Consider the following 23,321-nt stretch of genomic DNA (forward strand, 5'->3'; position numbering starts at 1 on the left):
GTTTGCTTCGCGGTCGAGAGTCGGAGCAGGAACAATAAGGGTGAGATGTAGCGTTGCAGAGGGGAACCCCCTGAAAGGATATGCTATCGAGGGCTAACGGAGACACAGAGAGACAGATAACAAGCACTGTCGACCGACTGCATCCATTATATAGCGGAAAACTTTTCGTGTCTGCCCTGCACTCGCGACGGAGTCTAAACGCCTGCGACAAGGAGCAAACAAACAGAGGTAAAGATGGGGGTCGTCTCGTGTCTCCCGCCCAGTAGGGAGAGAAAAGACAGAGCACCGGGCCACAGGACCTGACGCCAGCAGGTCAGAGAGCGCAGCTTGACGGAGAAGAGAAGAGGATAGACAGGACAAGACGGAGGTAGAAAAGCAACAAGCCTGGTGGAGCACTTCCGGGGACGGCGTCTCTGTGGGCGGAGTTAACGTCTCCGGCCTAGACCCGCCCATCACAGCCATATAATTTTCCGCATCTGCGGCTATCATCATGATGATACTCGTATGGCAGCGAGTCTTTGGATTCTATAGTCAGCTGGTTTGATTCTTAAGGGCGCGCGAGCTGTCAGATCGTGCCCTTGGCCTCCTAGATCTATATTGCAGCCTGAGTATCCGTAGCCAGGGCAGCTCCGTGCGCTGCGAGCGTCGCAAGATTTACATCATGGACCGGATGCGCGAGCAGAACGTCGACCTCCGTCCGCTCCGTGTAAGCGACTTACGATGATGTATGCATATATCGGAGGATATAGGACATATGCATCAGCCATATGGAATCTCCTTGCATCGTGTTGCGACACGTGCTGAATAATCTCCGTAGCGCAGAAAAACGCAGCCAAGCCCCGATGACTCGAGCTTTTTTCTTCCCCCCCGCAATTTTCCCCCCTCTCCGCGAGCCCTCCAGCAATGGCAGAGCTTCCCTTTCCTCCGCTGCCCAGCCTGCTCAGCCCCAACGGGCGACGTATACAGATAATATCATAATAATTCTCACATTTTGCAGATGATCTCACATCTTCTAATCTATCATTTACATAATAACTTGTAAACAGATCCCTAGCCCTAGACTTCTCGGGATCTCGCTCTTTCAGACACCGACTGGCCGAATGGGGATCGGCGGTCGGGCCTGGCATGCGCCGATCCAACCACAGCCGGCCTTCCGACAGTGAACTTCATACTTTCTTACTACGACTGACCGGCGTGGGAGAGCAGGTTGTATCGATATATTATTATGCTGGACTTTTCCATAGATCTGGCTTCCCCGCTATTCCGTGGAATGGATATATTTACTACAGCAAGATCTTTCTGTATGATATGCCGGACGCCTGTTTCAATAACATCGACAACCTAAACCACCGAAATCTCACTGCACATGGGGGAAGGGTTCATGTGGGCATTGCAACAATCAAGATCCACTCATCTCAAACTGCTCAAGTCACAAAGTGGAAAGATGCATTCCTCAACAATTACAGCATTCCTTTCCATATGTAACGACGGGCCTAGGACTTCTTAGGCAGAGGGCCGTTGGGTTTATCTTGAAGGACAGAAGACAAGGGAAAAGATAGATAATAGTCGTTACTAGCAATGCTAACTCTAGGATTGCTATTTGAGTTGACCACGGGGTCCTAATCCCCATGGTTAAGGAGCGTCTTATATACATCCTGAATTCTGTCCGGAAACACCTATCCGATGGATCATGGCTCAAGGATCATAGCCTCTGGATCACAACCCATGGATCATAGTCCATGGATCATGGTGATCCAGTCACGTGGTGGATCGGCCTTCATGGATCATGGTGATCCAGTCACGTGGTAGTCTTCCCCTCATCCTGACTCAGTCTAATCCTAGGCTGCGCTGTAACACCATAACCCAGAGAAGATGATTGAAACAATTCCACAACAGCTTCAAACAATCCCCAATAGATGAGCAAGTGCACATTGCACAAACATCTGGAAAACATCACAGAACAAGAATAGATGCCATCAAATCATAAGCAATGCTAATGATATTATCAAAGCTTGGTTTGAGTGTGCTGATAATTTATTTAAGAAGACACATGCTTCCTAAACGGAGAGCCACAGATGATTTTCCGGAGGAGAGTATCAGCGATGAAGTGTTGGTTCAGAAAAATCTTAAAGTGGCAATGAACAAGGATCAAGCGACCTGGTGAACCTCCGTCTAATGAAGGCCTGTTCATTGAGCTAACAATTCTTATTTAGCCATCTCTAGTGGCCCACCCATCACCTCGTCTCCTCCGTCATCGCTCTCCCATTTTGACTCCGAGGGCAAAATTATTCATCAGAATGATCTGGCCGAGAATGTGCAAGAGATGCTGACCAAGCCATGAGATCCATCCCCCCCAAACAAACTTCAAAGGCGTTGTTAAAAAAGTGTGAACGGGGTACACCGACGCTATGCAGCAAGTTTACCAGCATCTGCAAGCGGACCTGTCCCGTGGCCTGGTCTTCCCCCTCCGCCAGGCTCCCGGAGCCCCCCGCAAGATGGTATTCAATATTGCAAAGCTCCGGCAACTCACTCTGCTCACCTCATGGATAGACTTCCTCTGTGCCCACAATACCGTTATGGCCAAGAGCATGAGTTCCGTGGTCGCATCCGTCATGCAAAACAAGTGTGCGGTCTATCTGGTGCAGACATATCATCAAAGAGGTCATTATGAGGCCTGGCATGCAGTTGTTGAGGCCGCTAACCGCACCATCAACGGCCTCGATCCCGAAAATTACCGTCACATGCTCAAATTTTTATGTTGGGGCCCTCCGGTGCTGCGAGCGATGCTATCCATCATCGCAGAGCAGGTGTGTGCGCGCGAAGACGCCACAGACAAAAAACCCTGGAGGTGCGGCGGACTCCAACCTTGGGAAATCATCCCGTCTCAAAAACCCGGAAGCAAGTCTTATATAGCCTTTTTTAGTGGCCCACCCAACAGATTCCCTCCCCCCTTGCTTATAGTTTCTTTTCATTGACTCTATACGCAAAGGACGAATGGACACATACATACAGAAGATACTCCATTGATCATATACAGCAACCCACTCTACGATCGTCAGATATCAGCTGTCTTGGAAGAATATAATTATCACATAGTACTGATATGTTCCTGAGATAATCAGATGCCAATCAGATGTCACTTGCTGAAATTAGCTGCGGTGAGAAGTTCCAATGGAGAAAATTCTCAGATTCAAAAGGATTCTTCAATGAATTATACAGATGAACTTAGGATTCTTCCCAAGACTTCTAAGTGGCTAACAAAAGTCCTGCAGTGTCATTTTACAACCTAGCTAATTGGAGATGCGAAATATACCGACTTTACTGTTGATTAGTGAGGAGCTTATATCTACCGAGAACACGCCAGAAACCGTTGGGCCTAAAGCAGCCTGCAACTATCAGTCAATGGAGAGTTGGACTGAATCTATTTAGAATGAGAAGCTGGTTTAGCAGTTGCTACAGTTTCGCCCTGGTTATGGCGATGGCCGTGGTGCTGGCTCTGGTGCTGGCCCTTCGCACGCCCCATACGCTCCCATTCGTCCCGAGGAACGTCGTCCAGTTGAATCGGAGCGTGCTGGTAAGTGTTCAATCGCTTCTTCTCCTCCCCTACCAAGACCGCGATAGCGCTATCCCAAACAGGGAACAAGTTATTTCCCAGACCAAATCCACTCCCAACGCAAGGTGCCCCTATCACAAGACAGTTCAGGCCAGCTGTGCATCCAGGAAGAAATCTAAATGACGTCTGGATCTTGATAATCTCTGCACGATTGCTGAAGAGCAAATTCGGAAAAGGGACTAGTTCCAGTCTGGGGTGCTAGTATAATAGATAACTGTGTTTAGGGGGGTTATTGTGGCTTGTCTGACATGAACTGTGCAATGCCACAACACAAATTTCCAAGTCTATCCTGTGGCTTGCCGCAAACTTCTTCCAAAGCCGCAAGACATGTTTTTAATATCTGTGATCAAGTCCTGCCTATAATGCAACTGTGGGTGTTTGACTGAGTTCTATGGTATCACCTCTATTCAATATTAAGGAAGACGGGGAGAATTTTGTCTCAGTTATTCTTGAGTATCTGCGGCTGAGTGATGAGCAGCTTGGGTTTGATACCCAGTGCTGTCTTCCCCAACGGCCGGGAATTCATCCAAATCATCCGCAGAAGACAGTTGGAAAGTTTCATCCTTGAGAAGCAGAACCCGTTTTCGATGCTTACGAATACCACCAGCGACCTCAGGTCGATTGTCGACACCTTGTTAGTGTATGGCGATCAGTACCTCAACATAAGAAGGCGTACAATTGATGTCTTCTTTTTTCTCTATGCCCCAAATGGGGTGGTAAACGTTCCAACTTATTTAACCTTATATAATAGGGCTTACTCCCTGAACCGTCACATGGACGATATCATCAAGTCAAGTCCAAGGACAAACCAATTCTTTGAGCATCTGAGCGGCCCTAATTTCTAGAAGGATAGGCAAGGCAAAAACGGCTTCTTGCTCAATGGGTATATGCATCCCGCATTTGACAGGTATTGGTTCTCCACAAACCAAATTGCAGTGATCAACGGAAGTTTTCTAAAGCAGGGCATCTGCTTAAAAGTAACTTACATAAAGCCTTGTAAGTGCATACTGTCCTTCTATACCATTCTCAAACCGGCGGACGAGATTATCACAGTACCATTGCAAAGGAATTTCTATTATTAGTATATTCTCACTGAAACATCTCTTGTCTTATTATTATCACCACCGCAAAGGGTTAGATACAGAGTTCCACTTCCTAGAATGCTGCAAGTTCTTATGTCTCCATTGCTTCACAGTTCATTTGACGACGCTCACTACAGTTGGTGTCAGCATCTCGGAAGGGAACATTGTATCTTCCAATAAATGCCTCTCAGAAAGAAGCCCAAGCAGGCCCAAGTTCTGGAATTGTTGGATGGACAGTTTTGATACAGGAGAGTGGAAGAAATCCGGGCTTACATGCTTCGATTTTGTGGATCAAGGCCATGAGGCTGCTTTCTGAATATATCTGTTGACTTCAGCTTAGGACTATTAATTGAATCTATTACCAAGAACAACTTTCCTAGAATGGCCAACGTTGCTCCAATATTGCAAGTTCTTCTGTCAGCCTTTCTTACCACGGGGCTCAGAAGTTCAAAACTGCTCTGACACAGAGAGGCAGTCTCAAATCGGCAAAATTAAATATGACGTCGTTGTTAACGAGAAGAAGAGAAACAAGCTAAGAGTCAAGGTCACTTAGTCGCAGTGCGACACAGGCACAGCCTATCAACGACTGCGCCAGGCAGTCCTTACAAACATGAAAGGTGCCGGCCAAAAGTCGTGCTCGATCACCCTAAAGCCAAAGTCTCTCGTCCGAGACATGAAGGACCCCTACTGGCAATTCCTCTTTGTGCGATCAGCCGCCGAGGAGTCGGCGTTGAAATTCTTATTGACCCTGATACGGAACAAGTGCCTCTTGCGTCCGTTGAGGTCGCATCCGGAAGCGCAGAGGAGACCGAACGCCCCGCTGCATTCGACGCGATTGCCCTCATTCAGCTCGAAGAGAGCATGTTGGCTGAGCGGATCAAGGAGGAATCTGAGACGAGGGAGATCAAGATTCAGAACTCCAATGCCATCACTCCCGATAAACGCATGCTCTCGAGTGCCGCCGAACGGCAGGCCTGGTTCAACCCCCGCTCATTAGAGCGAGAGAATCACGAAGAGGCCTGCCTCGCTCTATTTTTCAGTTCAGTTCTTTTATATTCATAATTTAGCGCACAGAGACAGCTAAAGATGAACCAAGCCCAGCAAGCTACTGTCCATTCTTCTCGCCTCCCAGACTTGAAACTCTGCCAGGGACCAAAAGCGAGGAAACCAGACAGAAGCTACTATATTCTGCATTCCAGGCAGCTCACTCATTGGGAAAACTTTTGAGGCAGAGGTCCGTCGGCAGACGGCATCTGTCAGACCGCCCTTGTCCAACTTCGATAGAACGGTGCGTGGTGACCAGGGAGACACGCCTTCTTTGGTCACAGATGGCTTCGAGCAGTGAGAAAATTCTTTTAAAGTGCCTTAGAATATTCCAGGGCGAACAAATCTTACAAAGGTAAGCAAATATCAGACATAAACCAATCCATAGTCTCAAAGAGACACGAAAATCAGGACCGAGGTTAATCCGGAAGTGGTTCGGTTACTTTTGCTCAGAATCTATCTTACATACCTATATATATTATATATATATGGCTTGCAGCCAAATTCTATAAGGACTTTGATTTACAAGTATGATATTGCTAATCATTTCAACAAACCTCCACATAGCGTCACGGAGACTCGAGAAATTGATCATGGATAAAGTTACAAGAATAAACTTAGGTAACGACTGGCCTGCTCTTGTGGTGGAAGTGGGACGGACTACCTCAGTCTCTATATTCTCTAAGAGACAATGCACGATGGTGGTGTCACAGCTCTGGCCAGAATGGCCAGGTTAACATTGCACTTCTAATCAGCTTCAAATCTGTGAAACTTTGAATTGGATGACCTGTCTCAAAAACTTTGGTGTAGAGCTAATACCTCCCCCAATATATTCCTACTCAGGCAGAACCCTACACAAGAATTGTTGAAAGGATATTTCAAGAGCTGGTTAAAGTATTTATTGTTTAAGGGGAAAAGATACTTGCTCTGGAGATGGACCTGCCAGCGACCAACCAGGCGATCTTCAATCCTTTTTCTAGACGTCACTATCGACAAGCTAAGGGAACAGGAAAGCCCTGATTGTCAGATAGCCATGGACGATTGGAACCGCATGTTTCAGATAGCGGCCGGGGAGCACAGGGATGTCCCGATTTAGAAACCCAAGAGCTGTCGGATTCGATTCAAGACCCAGAAGACCCACGTAAGTAGCTAACAACGTCTTACTTGATCAGAGTGGTTCACTGACATTTCGACCATAAGCTTCAGTCAACTCTGCAATTCTGAAATGGAAGAGGACAATGAAGATGGGGTGCTGGTCGGCCCCAGAGATCCCAGGGCCCAGCAAAATCTGAGGGCATTTATTATTATTATTTAATCAAGTTTAACGTCCATATAGAGCCTTCCGGCTATGACAGACGGCTGAGGGCATTTACTTGTATTCATGAATGGACTTGCTTGCTTCTTCCGCCTACAACACGCCCTTCCCCGGTGATTCTGAGGCTATGAGCGAAGGTGGATAGGTAGATGCGATTTCTTCCAAGATATCGAAATGAGAACTGGTTTACATAGCATTGGAGTCTTAGTAGCAAACCTTAAAAAAAACGTTTCGCCACTTTTGTAGAAGCAATAGCATTCCATGGAAGTTGATTTCTAGGCAGAAAGGCCGAGACGGATCCTTTCAGCTTTATGACACCTTACCTTAATATACTGTACAGCATAGAACTTGTCATACAGACTGGGAAGCTCTCAAGTCGGTATTTCTACTACGAAAGGTACGCACAAAGGCAATGTACCCGAATGAAGCTCATTTCAAGCGTATCGTGACTGCTTCATGAATTCAACTAACGTATCAAAGAGCATGATAATGACATTGGGGTATGTGTGGGCCATGCAGAGGAAAGCGTCTAGCCTTGCAATTGCAAAATTTCTGTAAATAAAAACCGGCATCAGTCGCGGAATCGAAAGACATGACATGGAGAATATTCTCGCAGAACTCACCGGTCAAAAACTCCTCAAAGCTCACTGTAATGTAACCATCGCGATCATCATCGTAACGTTTGAACACATCTGTCATGCGTTTCAAATTGATACATGCCTGTACAAACAAATCAAAGCTCATGCCCGCCTTGCCCGGCGCCAGGCCGGGGCCGGTCCTTTTCCGCCCTTTACTTTCGAACGTGGAGAACAGAATGGTCACGAATGATCTACTGAGACGGTACCCGAATGCGACCAGGGCATTCTCGAACTCCCCCAGACTGATGCGCCCGCTGCGGTCCACGTCGAACCGGTCGAACAACTCCCTCCATGCAGCAAGGTAGCGCCACAACGAGACAAACTCGTCGAACCGAATTGTACCAGTGCCGCTCCGGTCGAACATCCGGACCATCAACTTGACCGTGTTCGGGTCGAAGGAAGTGTAGTCACCGTTCACCAGAGCTGAGCCTAGCTCCGCCTCTGTGAGAGCTCCTGAATTTGATACGTTTGCGGCACGAAAGAGGGGAAAGAGCTGTTGCGGGTCATCATCGGGGGCAGAGAGTGGAGGAGGATTTGGAGATGTCGGAGGGCGGGACGCAGGAGGTGGGCGGTTCTGCGCAGGGTGAGCTGGGGGAGGGCCGAAGCCGTAATTGTGAGGTGGTGGAGAGTGAAATCGGTAATTTTGGTTATTGTATCTCCCTGGGGCGCTGGCAGGCGAGCTCTTGCCATTACGGTGGTGTAGAGTTTCGACTGGATGAGGGTGCTGAGAATGCTGAGAGTGATGATAATGAGGTTGGGCGGGGTTCAAAGCGGGGGAGAAGCGGCGGGGTGGAGGGGCTCCGCCTGATACACTGTGGGCATGCGGTCGAGATTGTTTATGTTGTTGTGAAGACTCCATGGCGCTTATCATCTGGGCCACCTATAGCCGTTGTTCATATATTAGCTGGGAAGGATGAGGGTGGAGGACACGCGGCACGAGGTAATGATGGTGCTTCCGACGGTGGTCACATACTTGCTCTGGTTCTGCGTGTCTGTTCATGACTTGATTGTTAGCATTGACTCCCTCTGTAGGACTCTTCCAAGTCTCGAGATAGCTTACGCAGGCAGCGCATCCGGGTTGTAGGCACTGTTGTACGCCATCGTAGCGAACCCCGCGCAGGTTCGCGGAGCGCCTTTGAGCGATCAGAAGGCCTTTTGAGGCCTTTGAGATTCGAGAGGTGTGCTTGATGACACAGAGAAAGTTAGAGGAAGAACGAAAGTAAAAGAGAGAAGTCTTAGTGACAGTTGATTTGGGCACGGTGGCCCTTGGCGCTCGTGGTTCTATCGACTGATGCTGTTCGTTGCTAGGAGTTCAGCCGCGAGCTGTCGGGCGCTCGTCTGGTGGAGCGAACACCTGGAGCGAAACGCTCGGTTGCGCCAGGCTAGTGATTGGGCTGTCAGTCTCAGCGCTCATGGGTCCAGAAAGATACTGGGAACGTACCTCGCGAATGGTTCTCTCGATGCTCCCCGCCAAAGATGCTAAGTTCAAAGGTGCGACGCCCGCTCCCGAACCCGCACTGCAGCCTTACAAGTCGCCGTCGCTGGTGGAGCTGCCGGTGTACACCGCAGCCCGATTCGACACTACGTAACCTGGGGTATTCTGCACCGTTGGGCATGAAAAGAAGTGCTTTGTTATTATCTATCCCCTAACTCAGCGCAGCCAACAGTCACTTGCTAAATTGTGGTTACCATGTTCTGAACCGAACTGGGATCGTGTGATAGTATTGATTCTGTACAACTGTGCTTTCGAAGAATCCTTATTTCGGGGCACATTTCGACGCCCCGTTGTACAGTATGTTATCAGTTACTAGAAAAAACATGACTGGAGAATTATCATGGGTCGATGACTAATGTGAAATAACAAGCAAATTGAGGACCATGAGGTCGCAGCTATTATATATACGGACTCACGGGGATATCTCAAAAATCGATAGAACTGAGCATAATCCATGCTTAATACAGGGGAAATAGTTCGTCATAATTCATTAATCCGCGACGTTCTGCACTTCTGGTGCCCTAGTTTTGAGGATGTCAACCATCTCTCTCCAAGCCTTCTCTTGGAACTGTTTCCCCTCCTGCCCAGCGGTGAGTGTACGAGACTCGCTGAAGAGTTATTAGCCTGCGTCTTGGTTCATTGTATGTAAGTGGTGTCACTTACTCAACATATCCGTCATGCCTCCAGCACTTCCCATGCGACTCAAGACCTTGAAAGGTAGCACTGACAAGTGACCTGCTCCCTTGCTCCGGAGTACGGGCAAAGATTTTGAACAGAATCCAAACTACCAATCTCTCATGGGGCCTATTGTACTGCCGCCCAAGAGACGTAGCGCAGAGACCGGGGCTTACTGAGTTCACGATGACCTGCAGCGTCCCATCGTCATTCCGCGTGAGGTTTGCGATATTCTTGACAGCGTATTCCACCAGTAATTTTGAAATCGCGTATTGCTTCCCACCACTGAACCTCTGCCGGTCATTCAGGTGCTGAATGAGGTTACCCTCCGTTCTGAGGCTCTCCGCTTTGACACGCGTGAATTGCTGGCTGGAAACGATTGTCAGATGGGCGGGTCCCGATTTAGAGGAGCTCTCCCTCAGCTTCGGAAGAAGCAGCAGCGCTAGAAGGGCAGTAGAGAGCGCGTTGACCTGCAGCGTCTCTTCGAATCCTTCAGGAGACGGAGTATACGCGCGGTGGGATAGTCCGGCATTGAGCAACGCAACGTCCAGCCGGGGAATCTCTCTATTTATGCGCTCCGCAAACTCGATCACACTCTTGAAGGTGTTCATGTCAAGATGCCACACTTGCACTGCCCCGGGACGATTTGTGCGCCTCTCGAGCTCATCTTTGGCCTGGTTGCCGCGTTCCATGCTGCGGCTACCGATTATCAGCGTGGAGACACCCAAATTCAGAAACTTAATAGCGGCCTCAAGACCCAAGCCGCTGGTCGCACCAGTGACAAGAACGGTCTTCCCTTCGAGTGAGACCCCTGTCGGGTCTGCCGGAGGGTTGAGACGCGCGTTGATGAGGCGAATAAAGGCGGCCATGACTTTTGCACGTTGATCGGTGGTTGATCTTAAAACTGAGGAACAAATAGACCAAACGAAAAAAGCAATACTTGCGGCTTGGGGTATTATTAAGCGCAATCAACAGACAATAGAATCACAAAAAGTTCGAAGAGCCAATTCAGATGCTGTGAATGAAGCAAGTGCTGAAGGTAGAAGCTTGGAGTCAAATCATCCAAAGTAATTCATGAAAGAAGAGCCTGGGAGAGCTGCACACATGTTCTCTGATAATATTTCCTGGATCACATCGGAGCCAGCTGCATCAATTTCACGTTGGAGTCTTGAAAGTTGATGGAGCATCCCGTTCCTATTCTCCACTTGTTTTGGCTTCTCCACTATGACGCGCCCGACCAATACGGAAGGGATCTCCGAGGAAGGGTTCCGATGCGGATAGCGACATGCTTTTAGGGCTTCGAACGGGGTCAGTTTGAGTTCTACTCCACACGTCGACAACATCAAAGTGCAAAAAACATGTGATACTGACTTTAGAGTCGCGAGGGACTTGTGGCATGTTGGGGCAATATCTATTGGTTTGTCAGCACAACCGGGTTTACAGCTATGATCCGAATGACCACCCTAGCCAAGGAAAACAACGCAATGTCTGATTTTGAGCAGCATTATGGCCTCAGCAAAACTGCTAAAATATCTTGCACAAGCTGTCATGTTGACCTGAGTGGCCGTTATGTTGACAAGACGTGTTAATTCACCCACAAGGTCCGATCTCCTTTCGATATTTTATAACTACCTACGTGGTATTCAGACTGGTCAGCTTAAACATTGTGTTATTTATGATTGAGATGCAGACAGCGTCAAGCAACGCGTCATGCTAGTCGCCCCGCCAGTTCAATATGTATCGAGGGTTACGCAAGATAATGAATGTAAGTCTGGTCTTTGATGCTTGGGACTTTGGGTACAGAGTACTGTGTAAGGAGTGATAAGTGTGTCCAATCAGCAACGATCACTCCATGCTAAGATATCGGGCTTTATCTCGTATCTCGTACCTTTTACTAGAGAGGGTTAAGCAGCCAAGTACCTACTAGGCCCTACAGAGCCTAGGAGACACACTGTTACACGGCTCCGTGCGCTGCGATCCTTTATATAGCCTCCTCCCAGCACTGCTTTGGTATCGATCTGCAAAAAAGGTACGACTCCAAGTCTCCAAGAGAACCGGAGCTCTGGTTGATTCGGCATGAACGTGGATTGGTTTGTGCATGCATAAATGACTGTCGGATAACGCGTGTTCCGGGAGGGTAGGTGACAATAAGGTATATATAGATCCTTAAACATCGCTTAGATCCTCCAAGGTGTTGTAATATCATACAAAACATACACCCAACGTTCTTAGCAAAAGTGGAAACCACTTTCCCTCAAGTGGAGACCAGGTTTGTTCTATACAAATTACCTGAAATTATGGCAACAGCAGCAACTCTTACTTCGACTGGTACTATACTTTCCGCATCTGGCAAAGCTTCATTGGAGCTAATAGACTACACCAGAAATAAAGGTGCCTGCTCAAGGTAAACACGATGTGTCAACTGACCTTGTCTACTTTAAAAAATCCAGCCAGCCGCTAGATCCTATTGACTGGCGGCTTCCTGAGACCAAGTTGCGGCTTGAACAAATGTCCAAGGAAAGAGAGGAACCAAAGAATGTTGTCATACAGGACATTCGCGGGGAGGAGCAAAAATACACACTGGACATTCATGGATTCCAGTATGTCCATCATGAAATCAGCGGTGTCAGCGATTGGTCCGACGAAGCGCAACTTAAAGAGATTGTGATCCCAGAGACGGAGAAGTTGGTCAAGGAGATGTAAGTACAATTTACTCGAGTGGAAAAGATGAAATGTTGCTCCAATTAAACTGCAGGACATCGATGCATCTAACGTTCAATGCAGCACTGGCGCTACCAAAACTATCGTCTTCACTCACCGCATCCGTTGCTTTTCTAAGGACGAGCGGCAGCATGTCAACAACCAAGCGCCCGCGCACAGCGTCCATACCGACTTCTCTCCCACTGGCGCCAGACATAGCGTCCAAAGCCAGATCAGGGACAAGGATGAACTCGAACACCTCCTCCGCTGGCGTATCCAGATCATCAATGTCTGGCGCCCTCTCAAGACCGTCCGCAGGGATCCATTGGCTGTCTGTGATTATCAAACCGTTGATCAAGAAGAGGACTTCGTCCCAATCAAGATGATCTTTCCACACGACTGGGCTGAAATGAATAGAGTGCGCTTCAATCGGAAGCACAAGTGGTACTACCTCCATGAGCAGAGGCCGAATGAGCCATTGGTGTTTAAGCAATTTGACAGCAGGAGCGGGTGTGAAACTCTGCCACATTCGGCATTTGTGATCCCTGAGACCCAGCACCATGATCCAAGGGAAAGCATCGAGATAAAGATGTGGGCATTCCATCCGGAAGACAATAAGGAAGGGCGGTAATCTTTGGCTATGGATTCGGGAGTTCCATGTACTTGAGTATTTCGGAATCATTATTGGCCTAATTTTCAATGGCACTAGCATCATTTGTAGCAAGGCATCATAAAAATATTCCAAACCTATTATGAATATGACCTGCTGGGTAGCTGGATAAACCCTTCCTGGTAGAAGGTCCAGGATTATTAGCAAGGCCTCTGACATGTGAATAAACTAAGCATAGTATGTGGACATCGACCTAGACAATCACTGTAGCGCAGTTTCTTTATTCCATTCTATGATCAGCATGCTGTGGAATATTCAGGGTAATTAAATTGTATTACCGTGGGTCTTCCATATCACTGGAAACATCTTCGCAGTCATTTCTAAAATGGCATATCTCCTATACCACATTTATATCAAGCTTACCAAGTATTTAAGGACACATATTGTGTCAAATTTCACTAGTTCCAAGCGCATAACGACCGTATTTCACGCGGAAGGGGCTATAGCTTGTACGGTCGAAATGGGGAAAGCCCAATGTACCTAGTCCCAATATTTTCGTGGAATCTATGGAATGCATCCAAAGTGCCCGGATCTGAACATATACGAGTTCAAAACCAAGGTACACATTATATCTGTAAGGGCCATCACATCATTACCATGGCGCTATGCTGATTCCTGTCTACAGAGCCATGGTGCTTTAAGACAAAGGGATAGTCTGAATTTAAAAACGAGCTCCCGCAACTCCCATCAGTTTCGATCTTTCTCTCCACAACCAACTGCTTTCAACGTCTCTGAGAATACTATAAATTTAAACTTTCGTTACCTTCAACAGAGTACGCTCGTTCTGATTATCCGTTCCTCAAAAGACCAAACAACATAAACATACAAATCTACCTCATCACCGGACATAAAGGTCATGGCTCCATTCAAGCCCAACAATCTTACGTTTGCTTTCGGTCGTAACAACCGGCGTCAGGATACGTCCGCCAACGAACTCCGAAAGATCGACTCTGTTCCAAAATTAAAGATGGATACTGATGGCTTCTATCAATTGGTTCGGGTAGCTTTCCCCTTATTCCTTGCGTCTTCTTCCGCAGGAACTGACGTATTATCAACAGGACGAAAACCATCAGCAGGACGAGAGCACCTTAAACTCGAAATCTGGATACAAGAAATTCTTGGGCTCTGTTCGCCAGTTGTGGCAGTAAGTACAGTGTTTCTCTAAGAATAAATGGACGATTAAATACGGAGTGCTAATAGTATCACGTAGGCATCCCAAGGGACTGCGCAAGCAGCAGAGCGATGAGGACTCGGTTAAGATAGCATTCAGCGTCATCAAGCACCAAGAGCATGAGAAACGCTTAGCCAACGAGGTCAAGGAGGCTCAAGCCCACGCAGACGAGCTTGAAGACACTCTCGACAACGAACGGCAGCGGTTCCAGCAGACACTTGAGGCCCAGCGGAGTGACTACAAGCAGCGGGAAAAGTTGCTGAAACAACAGCTTGAATCGGTTCAATCTCAAATGGTTGTCGTCGATGCCTGGCTCCGTGTTGCGCAGGAAGATACCAGGGACATAATTTTGTCGGAAGCGATCAATCTCGAGCTCAGGTAATGTGCCCCTTCACAGTGGAAGCCATCCATCCGCTTTGAACTTCGAAATTGCACTTTTGTCGCTCTAAAGCACTTTCGACTGACTATTTCTTGAAAGTGCTGAGGATGAAATCGACCCCAGCGAATGATTAGCTCCAATGCGGTTGAGAAAGAAAGAACGAGTAGGGGTAGTAAAAAATAGACATAGATTTGCGAAAAGAAGTACAAGGATCTGATTTGTCGCTTTTATTTTAGATGTTATTAAACGCTGTTTGGGATTATCAGTGTATGACGATATTTTGTTCCATAAATGTAGTGTATCGAGGATTCCGAACGCCCTTAGCTGAAACTGCTTGAGAAACTGCCAATTTTAGAGACAAGACGTTCATGTATAACACTTGACTTCGACATCGCGTTGTGAGCTTTGTGGGATTGCCTTTATTGTGCCATGTATGCATGAAGTCTAGTTCCCTGGTAGATCTATCAGTTTGGGGAAGCAACGGATGCAGAAAAAGATCAAGTGTAGAAAGCCAGGATAGGTAGTGTACTTATAAGACAAGATAGGTGGTTCTACTCATAGTAGTAGTGCTGTGGTACTCTTAAGATATGACAGCATCATGTGTCAATTTGAAGTCGATAAATGGCTTCCACAAATGGAAGTCCAGAAGAATGGCCCGGGGGCATTCTGAAAGCGTGGAAAAGGTGACATCCGCCCAAGGAACTCCAACAGTCACGATCACATCCATTAACAGGATGTTACCCTGCACTTTGTTAATTGACCGCTGGCGGTAATCTGAGCCTTAAAACCCGGGTCAAAGTGCTTCTCAAGTGTTAGGGGAAGCGTCTTCTAGAGAGCAAATCCCGAAGATCCACTACTTTCCCGCTCGCCATCTGCTTAAGATTAGCGATTTGCAAGTATATACCAGATTGAGAATCCCTACCCTAAAGACTCGGGCTTACTGGCGATCTGACTCGCAGACGTCAACGCTTTGATGCCACACCGCCGCATGACGGAGGGGCACTGCAAACACTACAAACACTACAAAGTGGTGGCCAGTAAAGTGGGACATCTGTCGCCATTTAGCCCCTCTTGGAAGAACGACGGCGGTGATCGTACTGAGATAACGAGGGTAGCTGAGAAGGCGGGATCTTCGTGTTTGTCGTTTCAGGTTAATGTGAGTTTCCCATATATGATTGTTGTTTTCTAGGCTGCGCAGCACATCGCCAATCGGCTTTCCCCGTTCCCACGAGGGCGGCTATCCAGCTACCTCGCCGCTTGTGAACTCAAACCATAGAGCGAGTATCCGGGTTTCGGCCGCGGTTGAAGATTGATGAATTTAACATAACTCCTCTAGTGCTTTTTGGATCATGACAACGGCCGCTGTTCGAGGAGCAGTTCATACGCCCTCGAACACTCGCACATGGCGGAATCACTTCCCTGATGGAGATCTCTGGGTCTTCGGTTACGGGTACGTGGTTCCTTTAGTACCTCCTATGGAATGCTCTGTTGTTATCTCTGATGCTCCCATATACACCGTTTGCTTATAAATAGAAATATCCCATCTGAATTCAGAGAATGGAACGCTAACCATTGCGCAGGAGTTTGATATGGAAACCGCCTCCGCACTTTGGTACGTGGGACTTTTAGTTCCCCAATAGTGCATCTTGCTGTTTCAAACTGTCCTCGTTTAGAACTATGGATAAAATAATCAACTTTTCTCGAAGTGCAGTCCTTGCCTAACTTGACTTCTTGGTCCAGATAAACGGGTGCCTGGTTACATCAAGGGCTACGTGCGAAGATTCTGGCAGGTTGGTATTTCTATCTTTCCTGGGGTATCCCCCAATGACAGGGATTCCCTGCGTCAATGCGGCTTTTTTCCCTACCATCCGGTTCTCAAGGTTTCCGTCACTAATCTAATCGATCTCGTTTACCGATCAAGGCTAGGTACGAGAAATCTATCTTTCCCTTCCCCCTTTTCTCTTGGGTAGCAATTGTGCGACCTTCAATAGGATCCTGGAGGTTTCCTATAAATATCCGAAAGGTATTGTCTACCACCTAAGAGATAAAGAGCTAACGGACGCCTTTTTCCATAGTGGAGATCACCGCGGCACCCCCGAGTCCCCCGGGCGCGTGGTGACAGTTATCGAAAGATCATTCTGGGAGACATTAGGTGATCCCGTACGTTTCTCCCATACACTTTTCTCTTCATTTCTTAAACAACATAGCTCTTTACGACATGCTTTCCATCCCCTTTCCCTTCTTGTTTTGACAGTCATCACTGCACCAACTGATCCATCATCTCACCAACAACAGCAAGCACACCTAGAAACCTCATCCACATCCACCGTCTGGGGTGCAGCATACCACATCCCCGCATCCCACGCAGAGGAAGTCCATGACTACCTAGACGAGCGCGAAATCGACGGCTACACGGTCCACTACACGCCCTTCTACCCCATCTCCCCCGTCTCAGCCTCCACCGTATCCACGACCCCAGTATCATCAACAGCCGCCGGGGACGATGACCCAGGATCAGCACCTCGGTTCCAGCCTTCTTCTCTCCCCTCCTCCTCCTCTTCCTCTTCAAACCCGTCCCCCATGACGTGCATGGTCTACATCGGCCTTCCCACGAATTCCCAATTCCTGCGCGACCCCGCCCAGCGCGATCCCGCTGCCGTCGCGAAGGTCATCAGTGTTAGCCGTGGCCTGAGCGGCAAGAACACGGAGTACCTGTACCTCCTGGAGAAAGCGCTTGAGGGGCTCGGGCTGGGCAGCGCTGACGGGCACGTCACGGATCTGGTGAGACGGGTGAAAGCGCTTGAGAAGGAAGAGGCAGAGGCCGCGGAGTCGAAGGCTGAGGGCGAGGTGAAGAGGACTTTCGACCCGTCGCAGACGCAGACACATGATGAGTTTCCGAAGAATGAATGAATGTAACTGTGTATGTCAATGCCCGCCCGCCTGGTTTAGAACGAGGTTAAAGTCTGGAGACGATACGAGGTGACGTTAAATGTCCCATCTTTAGTTAGATGATGATAGATCATCACAGTTAGATACTCTAGAGCCTTATCAAATAGCGTGGAAGATAGATCGGTCAATACGACATGCAGAGAATGAGTGCTTATCTTTCCGTGCTTTCTCTAGTCCTGTCACCTAGTTTCAGCAAGTAACCACCGGATCTGAACCATGTCTACTCATGTTGCGCGCTCTAATCTGTCCTTAAACATCAGCCACTATTCTGTCATCCACTAGAGAAGATATGATTACATTCTATACCCTCTCAACGTGAGCGGATAGAACGGGCATCGAGTCCGCAGGGTGCGCGAGGAAGACGTTAAAGCCGCCTATGCGTTTACGGGCTTGTCGCAGAGAGGAAAACAAAGGATAGCTATTCATGATCGCTAGACGTGTGCATGGTACGACCAGGCGTTGATTAAACACAAGAACACAAACAGGACGACGAGATGGGTAAAAAAAATGGGAAGTTGAAGATGATGTCGAACAACAAGAGAAGTTTTCGCAAAGTTAAGCACATTTCGTGATTGGGGGCAAGGGTTGCAGCCGTCAGGTTAAATGCGTGAGTCGAAACTAAACTATATGAAGACAAAGATCACTTCGAACTGGATGCAACGGACGAGTACAGTCATAGGAGCAAGATGCTGCGCGTTACAACTGGGCTGCTGAGTGTCAGGAAAGAAAAAGGTACATAAGAAGGTAAAAGATCAATCACATCTCAATGCAAATCCGTAGGACTCGCATAATATTTCAACGAGAAGAGTGACAAGCAGAATGGCTAGGTTTCCGTCAAGGCTATGATATTTCAATTTTCTTCATCATGTCTTTTTTTTTTCGCACTATCTCCCCTTTCTTCTCTTGCATATCCATTTCTCGAGGCAGAGAAAACTCCGATGTGGCCGTAATCTGATGTTCGTTTAGCAAGGACACAAGGCTCCTCCTGTAGGTGAAGGACTTCATGAACTTCAATGGCCCTGATCATTTGAGTATTTACCACCCCATCCTGCGTAAGGTTAGTCCATACTGGCCGCATATTTGCTTGTATGACCATGTAGATTCATGGTCTGGATAGATGGAGAGACCTACTACCGCTATGTCCACTACCAGCACCTACATGACATGTTCAGTAATCTGTAACTGAAAGAGATAGTTATATACGAACCAAAACCTCCGCGATAGCCTCCACCTCCCTCACCGCGGTTGTATCCGCCACGGCCGTGGAAGCCGCCATCGTTGCGCGGGCCCACGCGCTCGGATGCCTTATCAACTCTAATGACGCGGCCGTCGAATCTGCCAAAGCGTCAGCCTGTGGTCTAATGCAAAAGCTATTCTGAGAGAAGGGAACAGTCCCTAACATACTCCTGATTGGTCATGGCATTCATTGCAGCCTCTGCGTCGCTCTCGTTCGAGAACCGGACAAAGCCAAATCCGCGGCTGCGGTTAGTGTCTCGGTCTTTGACGACGACCTATAGATAGAATAGAAACAGAGTTAGACATAGACAAACAAGAAAAGATTGTCGTCTCAAGTTTCTCAAAGCACTGACAGCTTCCTCGATCGTTCCATACTTTTCGAATCCCTGGCGCAGGGTTTCATCCGTTGTATGCCATGCTAGGCCGCTTTTTTCACACCACTGTCAGTGAGGAAAGAATTGGGAGTGACTGGGAAAAGAGACTGATAGACAGACCCGACAAAAAGTTTGGACATCTTGAGCTCTCACCACCGGTCTTGAGGGGAGAACGAGCCTTCAGTACAGTTAGCACATGTCAAACTTATAAATACAACATTTCAAATACAGCAGAGGAGTTAGAAAAAAAAGCGTAGAGTCGACGCAGAGGGCGTTGTCGGCAATGCGTGGGAGGAGTTTGTTGGGGATAATGCCCTCGCTTCCAGAAGGAGTTATGAGGGGATGAGAAGCTTCACACAAGCGTGTCTACCGCCTACCCTAAAACTCAACAAGACGCGGCTAATGTTTGAGAAAACCTGTGCAAAAAGAGACGTTGATCTTGTTGGCGTGTAGAAAATCAATACGCCGATGGGAAAGTGGCCGCGCAGGTTCGAGCCCGGAATCGACGGCGGGGAGGCGAGAAGGCAACAGCGGATCAAGGAGGGGTTGGGAAAGAGATAAAGCCCAGTAGCAAATCGCGAGAGGAAGACCCGTCGAAGGCGTAACAGGTAAAACTCTGCTCGAAGCCGCCTAAGGTAGCAGCCGGTAAGAAGGATTGGGGAAGAAGAAGGCGCTAACAACGGCTGACGCACACCTCATTCCTGATCCATACAAGCAATCTGTTCTCTTCTCATCCCAGGGCTATCTCATGGGTGATGGGCAGCCGGTGGAGTGGATGTGAAGAGGGGCAGGATGGCTGGACATGGTGCACCGAACATCTAGAGCTCGACAGCCCTTGGCGCAGAGAGGATTGGATGTGCACGATGGACTAAGATGTACTATTTGAGACCCCATGGCTTGCACGGACCAGTTTCGGTACTTAGCCTGTACATCAGCTGCTGTACATAGACTCGCCCTTTGCCCCAGGTCCATCCAGTAAAGTGTCGGTGCGAGATTTCAGAGATACCCAGCGCTGTGCATAGTGGTATAAAGGCAAGCCTGTTCTGCTTTGTGACCATATACAGACTGGCCCTGTCCAAAAGAGATGAACACAGAAGGCCAGTATTCTGGGGGCACCACTGAGCAGATCCGGCCATTCCACCGTCACCGTATCAAAAATCATAGGAGACTTCCGAAGGTCCCAGACCTTGGTTCCTGCGGCACCATCCGCATGCAAATGCTTGATAGATGGGTTGACTTAGCATCGAAGCCTTGCTTTTATGACCGCATTGAAGTCATGCAATGAGCTAGATCATCAGACATCACATATGGGAACTGTGACGGAAGACGCAGCCGCCGACATTGGTGCTGACTTCTGCAGGCGGCCACTGTTGTGGCGCCCACTCAAACAGCGTCAACTCGAGGTCACAGTCTTCATCCTTGCGATAGCAGTCTCGTAGTATCACGAAGTTGTTGACCACATATTTGAGCTATCTGCAACCGGAAGAGCTGTCAGAACTGTCGGATAAGCTGTGGAGCTAGCGGATCACCTGAACACGCAGCGATGTGCAACTAGCAGACCAGCAGCCACGGTCGGCCACTCCTGTCTTTCATCCTCTCACAGATGCTCCAGTGTCACTGATGGCCAGAAGAAAGGTTTGCCGGCTGCATTGATCGGACTATGGCCTCCGCCCCGTGCCGTGTAAAGCCGCCAGATCGCAGTAAGGCGCTTTCTGCTGTAAACCCACGTTTTTGGAGGGCCACTCTCTATTTTCAGCATTCTTGCTGCGTACGGGATCCACATAATTTCATCGGAGAGCCCACGGCGATCTTGCAACTGACGTCGTCCCTATTACGACTCCACGGAGAGATATCCGGAATATCCGTGGTATCCCAGCCTGCTTGATGTCCTAGAGGAGAGCTGATCAGCCTCGATCTCCTGGAGATAGTGTTGCTGAAGGGCATAATTTAGCTTCGCGACGCTAGAAGCATTCTTGTCCTCGAAGCAAGCAGGTCCCGCGGTTTCGATGGTGAGCTTGACTTTAGTGGGTGCTGGTCCCAGGGGACTGCCCAGGTGCTGCGTTACTCCTGCTGTTAATAATATACACCCGCCAAGCAATGAGAAACACAGGATTCTGGTCTTTGAGGGAATGCATTTCAATGCTGCCCTCTGTTCAGACCGTGGTTAGACTAACCCTCCATCTGTAGTCCGTTTTGCAAGATGAATCCGTCACAGCCGCCGGCACCTGCACAGAGCCCCGTGTACACAGGTGACTTGCTTGTGGCAGGTGCCTCTACGCGAACCGATCCTTCTCAGCCATCGTTCTTCCCTGAGTTGGACCGAAGTTATGTCCGCCGTCTACCTACCGACAGACACAAAGATAATCGCTGTTGGCCACGAAAATGCCAATTCATCGATGTGAAGACAGTGCGTTATCCGCTTACCAGGCCGCCAACGGAGAGTACTGCGCGCATGCACTGATCATAAGCCAATTATGTTCCCAACTTCCTTCCTTTTGCCGTTGATAAATATCGGATTATGGACCCTCTCCAGCGGTACTTCACCTACAAGTGGCTGTTGGAAGTAGACAATAAATCTGTTGGACATTGCGTGGACCAGTTTCATCCGGACTACCTAACCTCCCTGGACCCTGCGGATAGGCGCATTGCAAACCAGGAACAACTTACGGAGCTCTCACAGGCACATATTGAATATAGGCATGTATCGTCGCGGAAACGACAAAGGGATCTGTCGGAAGTGAATCACGAAGCAGGTAATTATCAAGGTGACTGTCCGTGAAGCTGATGCTGACTAGACATGATTAGATTATCAAGTACGGGTGAATGAGTCTGACGTCTTGAGCGATAACGATTATAATAACTCTTATTCTTCATTTCAGGAAGCTGCTGTCAGACAGCAGCCCGGGCAGACAAATAACCTTCCTGCTGAAAGGTGTATCTCAACTTCTACGCATGTAATACATCCAATTGATGACAAAAGTCCAAGGCCCGCGATTGCAAAGCTACGAAAAGGATTTGAAAGGCGAGCTCGACATAAGACGAGGCAAGATCGCTACGAACCCAAAGCCCCAAAACGGGAAAAATCGAAGGAGCGCCGCTCAGATAAAGGAAAGAAAAGAAGGCTAGCAAGGAAGAGTCACAGGAAACACTCCTTGATTGGAGAAAATTTCAGCGCCTCTAGTGTCAAACAAAATCGACTGACTGTAAAGAAGCCATGCCCCTTAATGGAGAAGGCTGCTGATAATTATGATCAGGTTAATCCGAATGACAAACTGGGCATCTTCCGGAAAGGCAAAACATCATCACCGGTCAAGCCACGTGAATGTAGGTAATCTCCATGTCCCCAAAGTAATGTTGGTGTACCCAGACTTACAGGCCACTCCTTAGTGCCAGACCTTACTTTCTCAGAGATGAAGTTCCTCTCCAAGTGTGCTGAAGATGATAGTAAAGGGAAATACTCGAAGGATGACACAGACAATAAGGAAATAAACACCGAGTTGGAGTCCCAGAAACAAATCTCAGAATATTTTCAGCGTGCCAGACCAAAAAATCAAAACAACCACCACAAGCTGAGAGAGGTTGAACAACGTAAATTAATGCCAAAGTCTCACGCGTCCACTTTGTCCACAGACAACCGTCCGGAAACTACATTGTGCATGTCAATGGTACAGCAACAAGCTCCGGGCGAATTTGTTTCCTCTCTGCTGACTTGCCCTTTGCGCACCGGCTGTGCTGGTGGTATTGACAGTCATAATCCTGGGGTATCTTCCAAGTCAGCTACGCCATATACGTGGTCGGAAACCAGTCAAGGCAATGAAGACTCGGATATCGACCCATCCATGGAGGCTTACGTGGGAAGTCTTCTGTTTGATGGCCTATATTCTCGGAACACTATCGAAAACGCAGACGTACCTATGTCATCAAAAATATGCTATGACCTTGAGGACCTAAAAGCTATCTCAGAATCACGGGAAAAAATG

General features: G+C 48.2%; 10 protein-coding genes across 10 annotated transcripts; 5 read left to right on the plus strand and 5 right to left on the minus strand.

Moving 5' to 3' along the window:
- Positions 1-2,408: 2,408 nt before the first annotated feature.
- On the plus strand, positions 2,409-6,040 carry VTN00DRAFT_7076 (uncharacterized protein; the record flags this gene model as incomplete). The annotated part of the gene is made up of 4 exons (XM_069433783.1): positions 2,409-2,807; positions 3,460-3,574; positions 5,348-5,734; positions 5,895-6,040. The coding sequence occupies 4 exons, from the start codon at positions 2,409-2,411 to the stop codon at positions 6,038-6,040; spliced, it is 1,047 nt and encodes a 348-aa protein (XP_069287130.1).
- A 1,543-nt stretch (positions 6,041-7,583) lies between these two features.
- On the minus strand, positions 7,584-8,793 carry VTN00DRAFT_7077 (uncharacterized protein; the record flags this gene model as incomplete). The annotated part of the gene is made up of 4 exons (XM_069433784.1): positions 7,584-7,606; positions 7,678-8,572; positions 8,666-8,684; positions 8,753-8,793. 4 exons carry the CDS (start codon positions 8,791-8,793, stop codon positions 7,584-7,586), a joined length of 978 nt encoding a protein of 325 aa, XP_069287131.1.
- A 180-nt stretch (positions 8,794-8,973) lies between these two features.
- Positions 8,974-9,308, minus strand: VTN00DRAFT_7078 (uncharacterized protein; the record flags this gene model as incomplete). The annotated part of the gene is made up of 2 exons (XM_069433785.1): positions 8,974-9,074; positions 9,134-9,308. 2 exons carry the CDS (start codon positions 9,306-9,308, stop codon positions 8,974-8,976), a joined length of 276 nt encoding a protein of 91 aa, XP_069287132.1.
- Positions 9,309-9,677: 369 nt separating this feature from the next.
- VTN00DRAFT_7079 (uncharacterized protein) lies at positions 9,678-10,731 on the minus strand (the record flags this gene model as incomplete). Its single annotated transcript, XM_069433786.1, has 2 exons — positions 9,678-9,795; positions 9,851-10,731. The coding sequence occupies 2 exons, from the start codon at positions 10,729-10,731 to the stop codon at positions 9,678-9,680; spliced, it is 999 nt and encodes a 332-aa protein (XP_069287133.1).
- A 1,428-nt stretch (positions 10,732-12,159) lies between these two features.
- VTN00DRAFT_7080 (uncharacterized protein) lies at positions 12,160-13,193 on the plus strand (the record flags this gene model as incomplete). Its single annotated transcript, XM_069433788.1, has 3 exons — positions 12,160-12,266; positions 12,313-12,561; positions 12,647-13,193. The coding sequence occupies 3 exons, from the start codon at positions 12,160-12,162 to the stop codon at positions 13,191-13,193; spliced, it is 903 nt and encodes a 300-aa protein (XP_069287134.1).
- Positions 13,194-14,088: 895 nt separating this feature from the next.
- On the plus strand, positions 14,089-14,912 carry VTN00DRAFT_7081 (uncharacterized protein; the record flags this gene model as incomplete). Its single annotated transcript, XM_069433789.1, has 4 exons — positions 14,089-14,226; positions 14,291-14,376; positions 14,443-14,781; positions 14,882-14,912. 4 exons carry the CDS (start codon positions 14,089-14,091, stop codon positions 14,910-14,912), a joined length of 594 nt encoding a protein of 197 aa, XP_069287135.1.
- Positions 14,913-15,770: 858 nt separating this feature from the next.
- VTN00DRAFT_7082 (uncharacterized protein) lies at positions 15,771-17,692 on the plus strand (the record flags this gene model as incomplete). The annotated part of the gene is made up of 4 exons (XM_069433790.1): positions 15,771-15,938; positions 16,363-16,394; positions 16,858-16,942; positions 17,078-17,692. 4 exons carry the CDS (start codon positions 15,771-15,773, stop codon positions 17,690-17,692), a joined length of 900 nt encoding a protein of 299 aa, XP_069287136.1.
- A 791-nt stretch (positions 17,693-18,483) lies between these two features.
- On the minus strand, positions 18,484-19,481 carry VTN00DRAFT_7083 (uncharacterized protein; the record flags this gene model as incomplete). The annotated part of the gene is made up of 7 exons (XM_069433791.1): positions 18,484-18,554; positions 18,617-18,799; positions 18,863-18,886; positions 18,939-19,066; positions 19,136-19,242; positions 19,321-19,393; positions 19,462-19,481. The coding sequence occupies 7 exons, from the start codon at positions 19,479-19,481 to the stop codon at positions 18,484-18,486; spliced, it is 606 nt and encodes a 201-aa protein (XP_069287137.1).
- A 1,691-nt stretch (positions 19,482-21,172) lies between these two features.
- Positions 21,173-21,522, minus strand: VTN00DRAFT_7084 (uncharacterized protein; the record flags this gene model as incomplete). Its single annotated transcript, XM_069433792.1, has 2 exons — positions 21,173-21,411; positions 21,516-21,522. The coding sequence occupies 2 exons, from the start codon at positions 21,520-21,522 to the stop codon at positions 21,173-21,175; spliced, it is 246 nt and encodes an 81-aa protein (XP_069287138.1).
- A 337-nt stretch (positions 21,523-21,859) lies between these two features.
- VTN00DRAFT_7085 (uncharacterized protein) lies at positions 21,860-22,164 on the plus strand (the record flags this gene model as incomplete). Its single annotated transcript, XM_069433793.1, has 2 exons — positions 21,860-22,078; positions 22,147-22,164. The coding sequence occupies 2 exons, from the start codon at positions 21,860-21,862 to the stop codon at positions 22,162-22,164; spliced, it is 237 nt and encodes a 78-aa protein (XP_069287139.1).
- Positions 22,165-23,321: the final 1,157 nt, after the last annotated feature.

The sequence above is a fragment of the Thermoascus crustaceus genome, assembly GCF_041956765.1.
Source record: "Thermoascus crustaceus strain CBS 181.67 unplaced genomic scaffold VTN00scaffold_4, whole genome shotgun sequence".
NCBI lineage: Eukaryota > Fungi > Ascomycota > Eurotiomycetes > Eurotiales > Thermoascaceae > Thermoascus > Thermoascus crustaceus.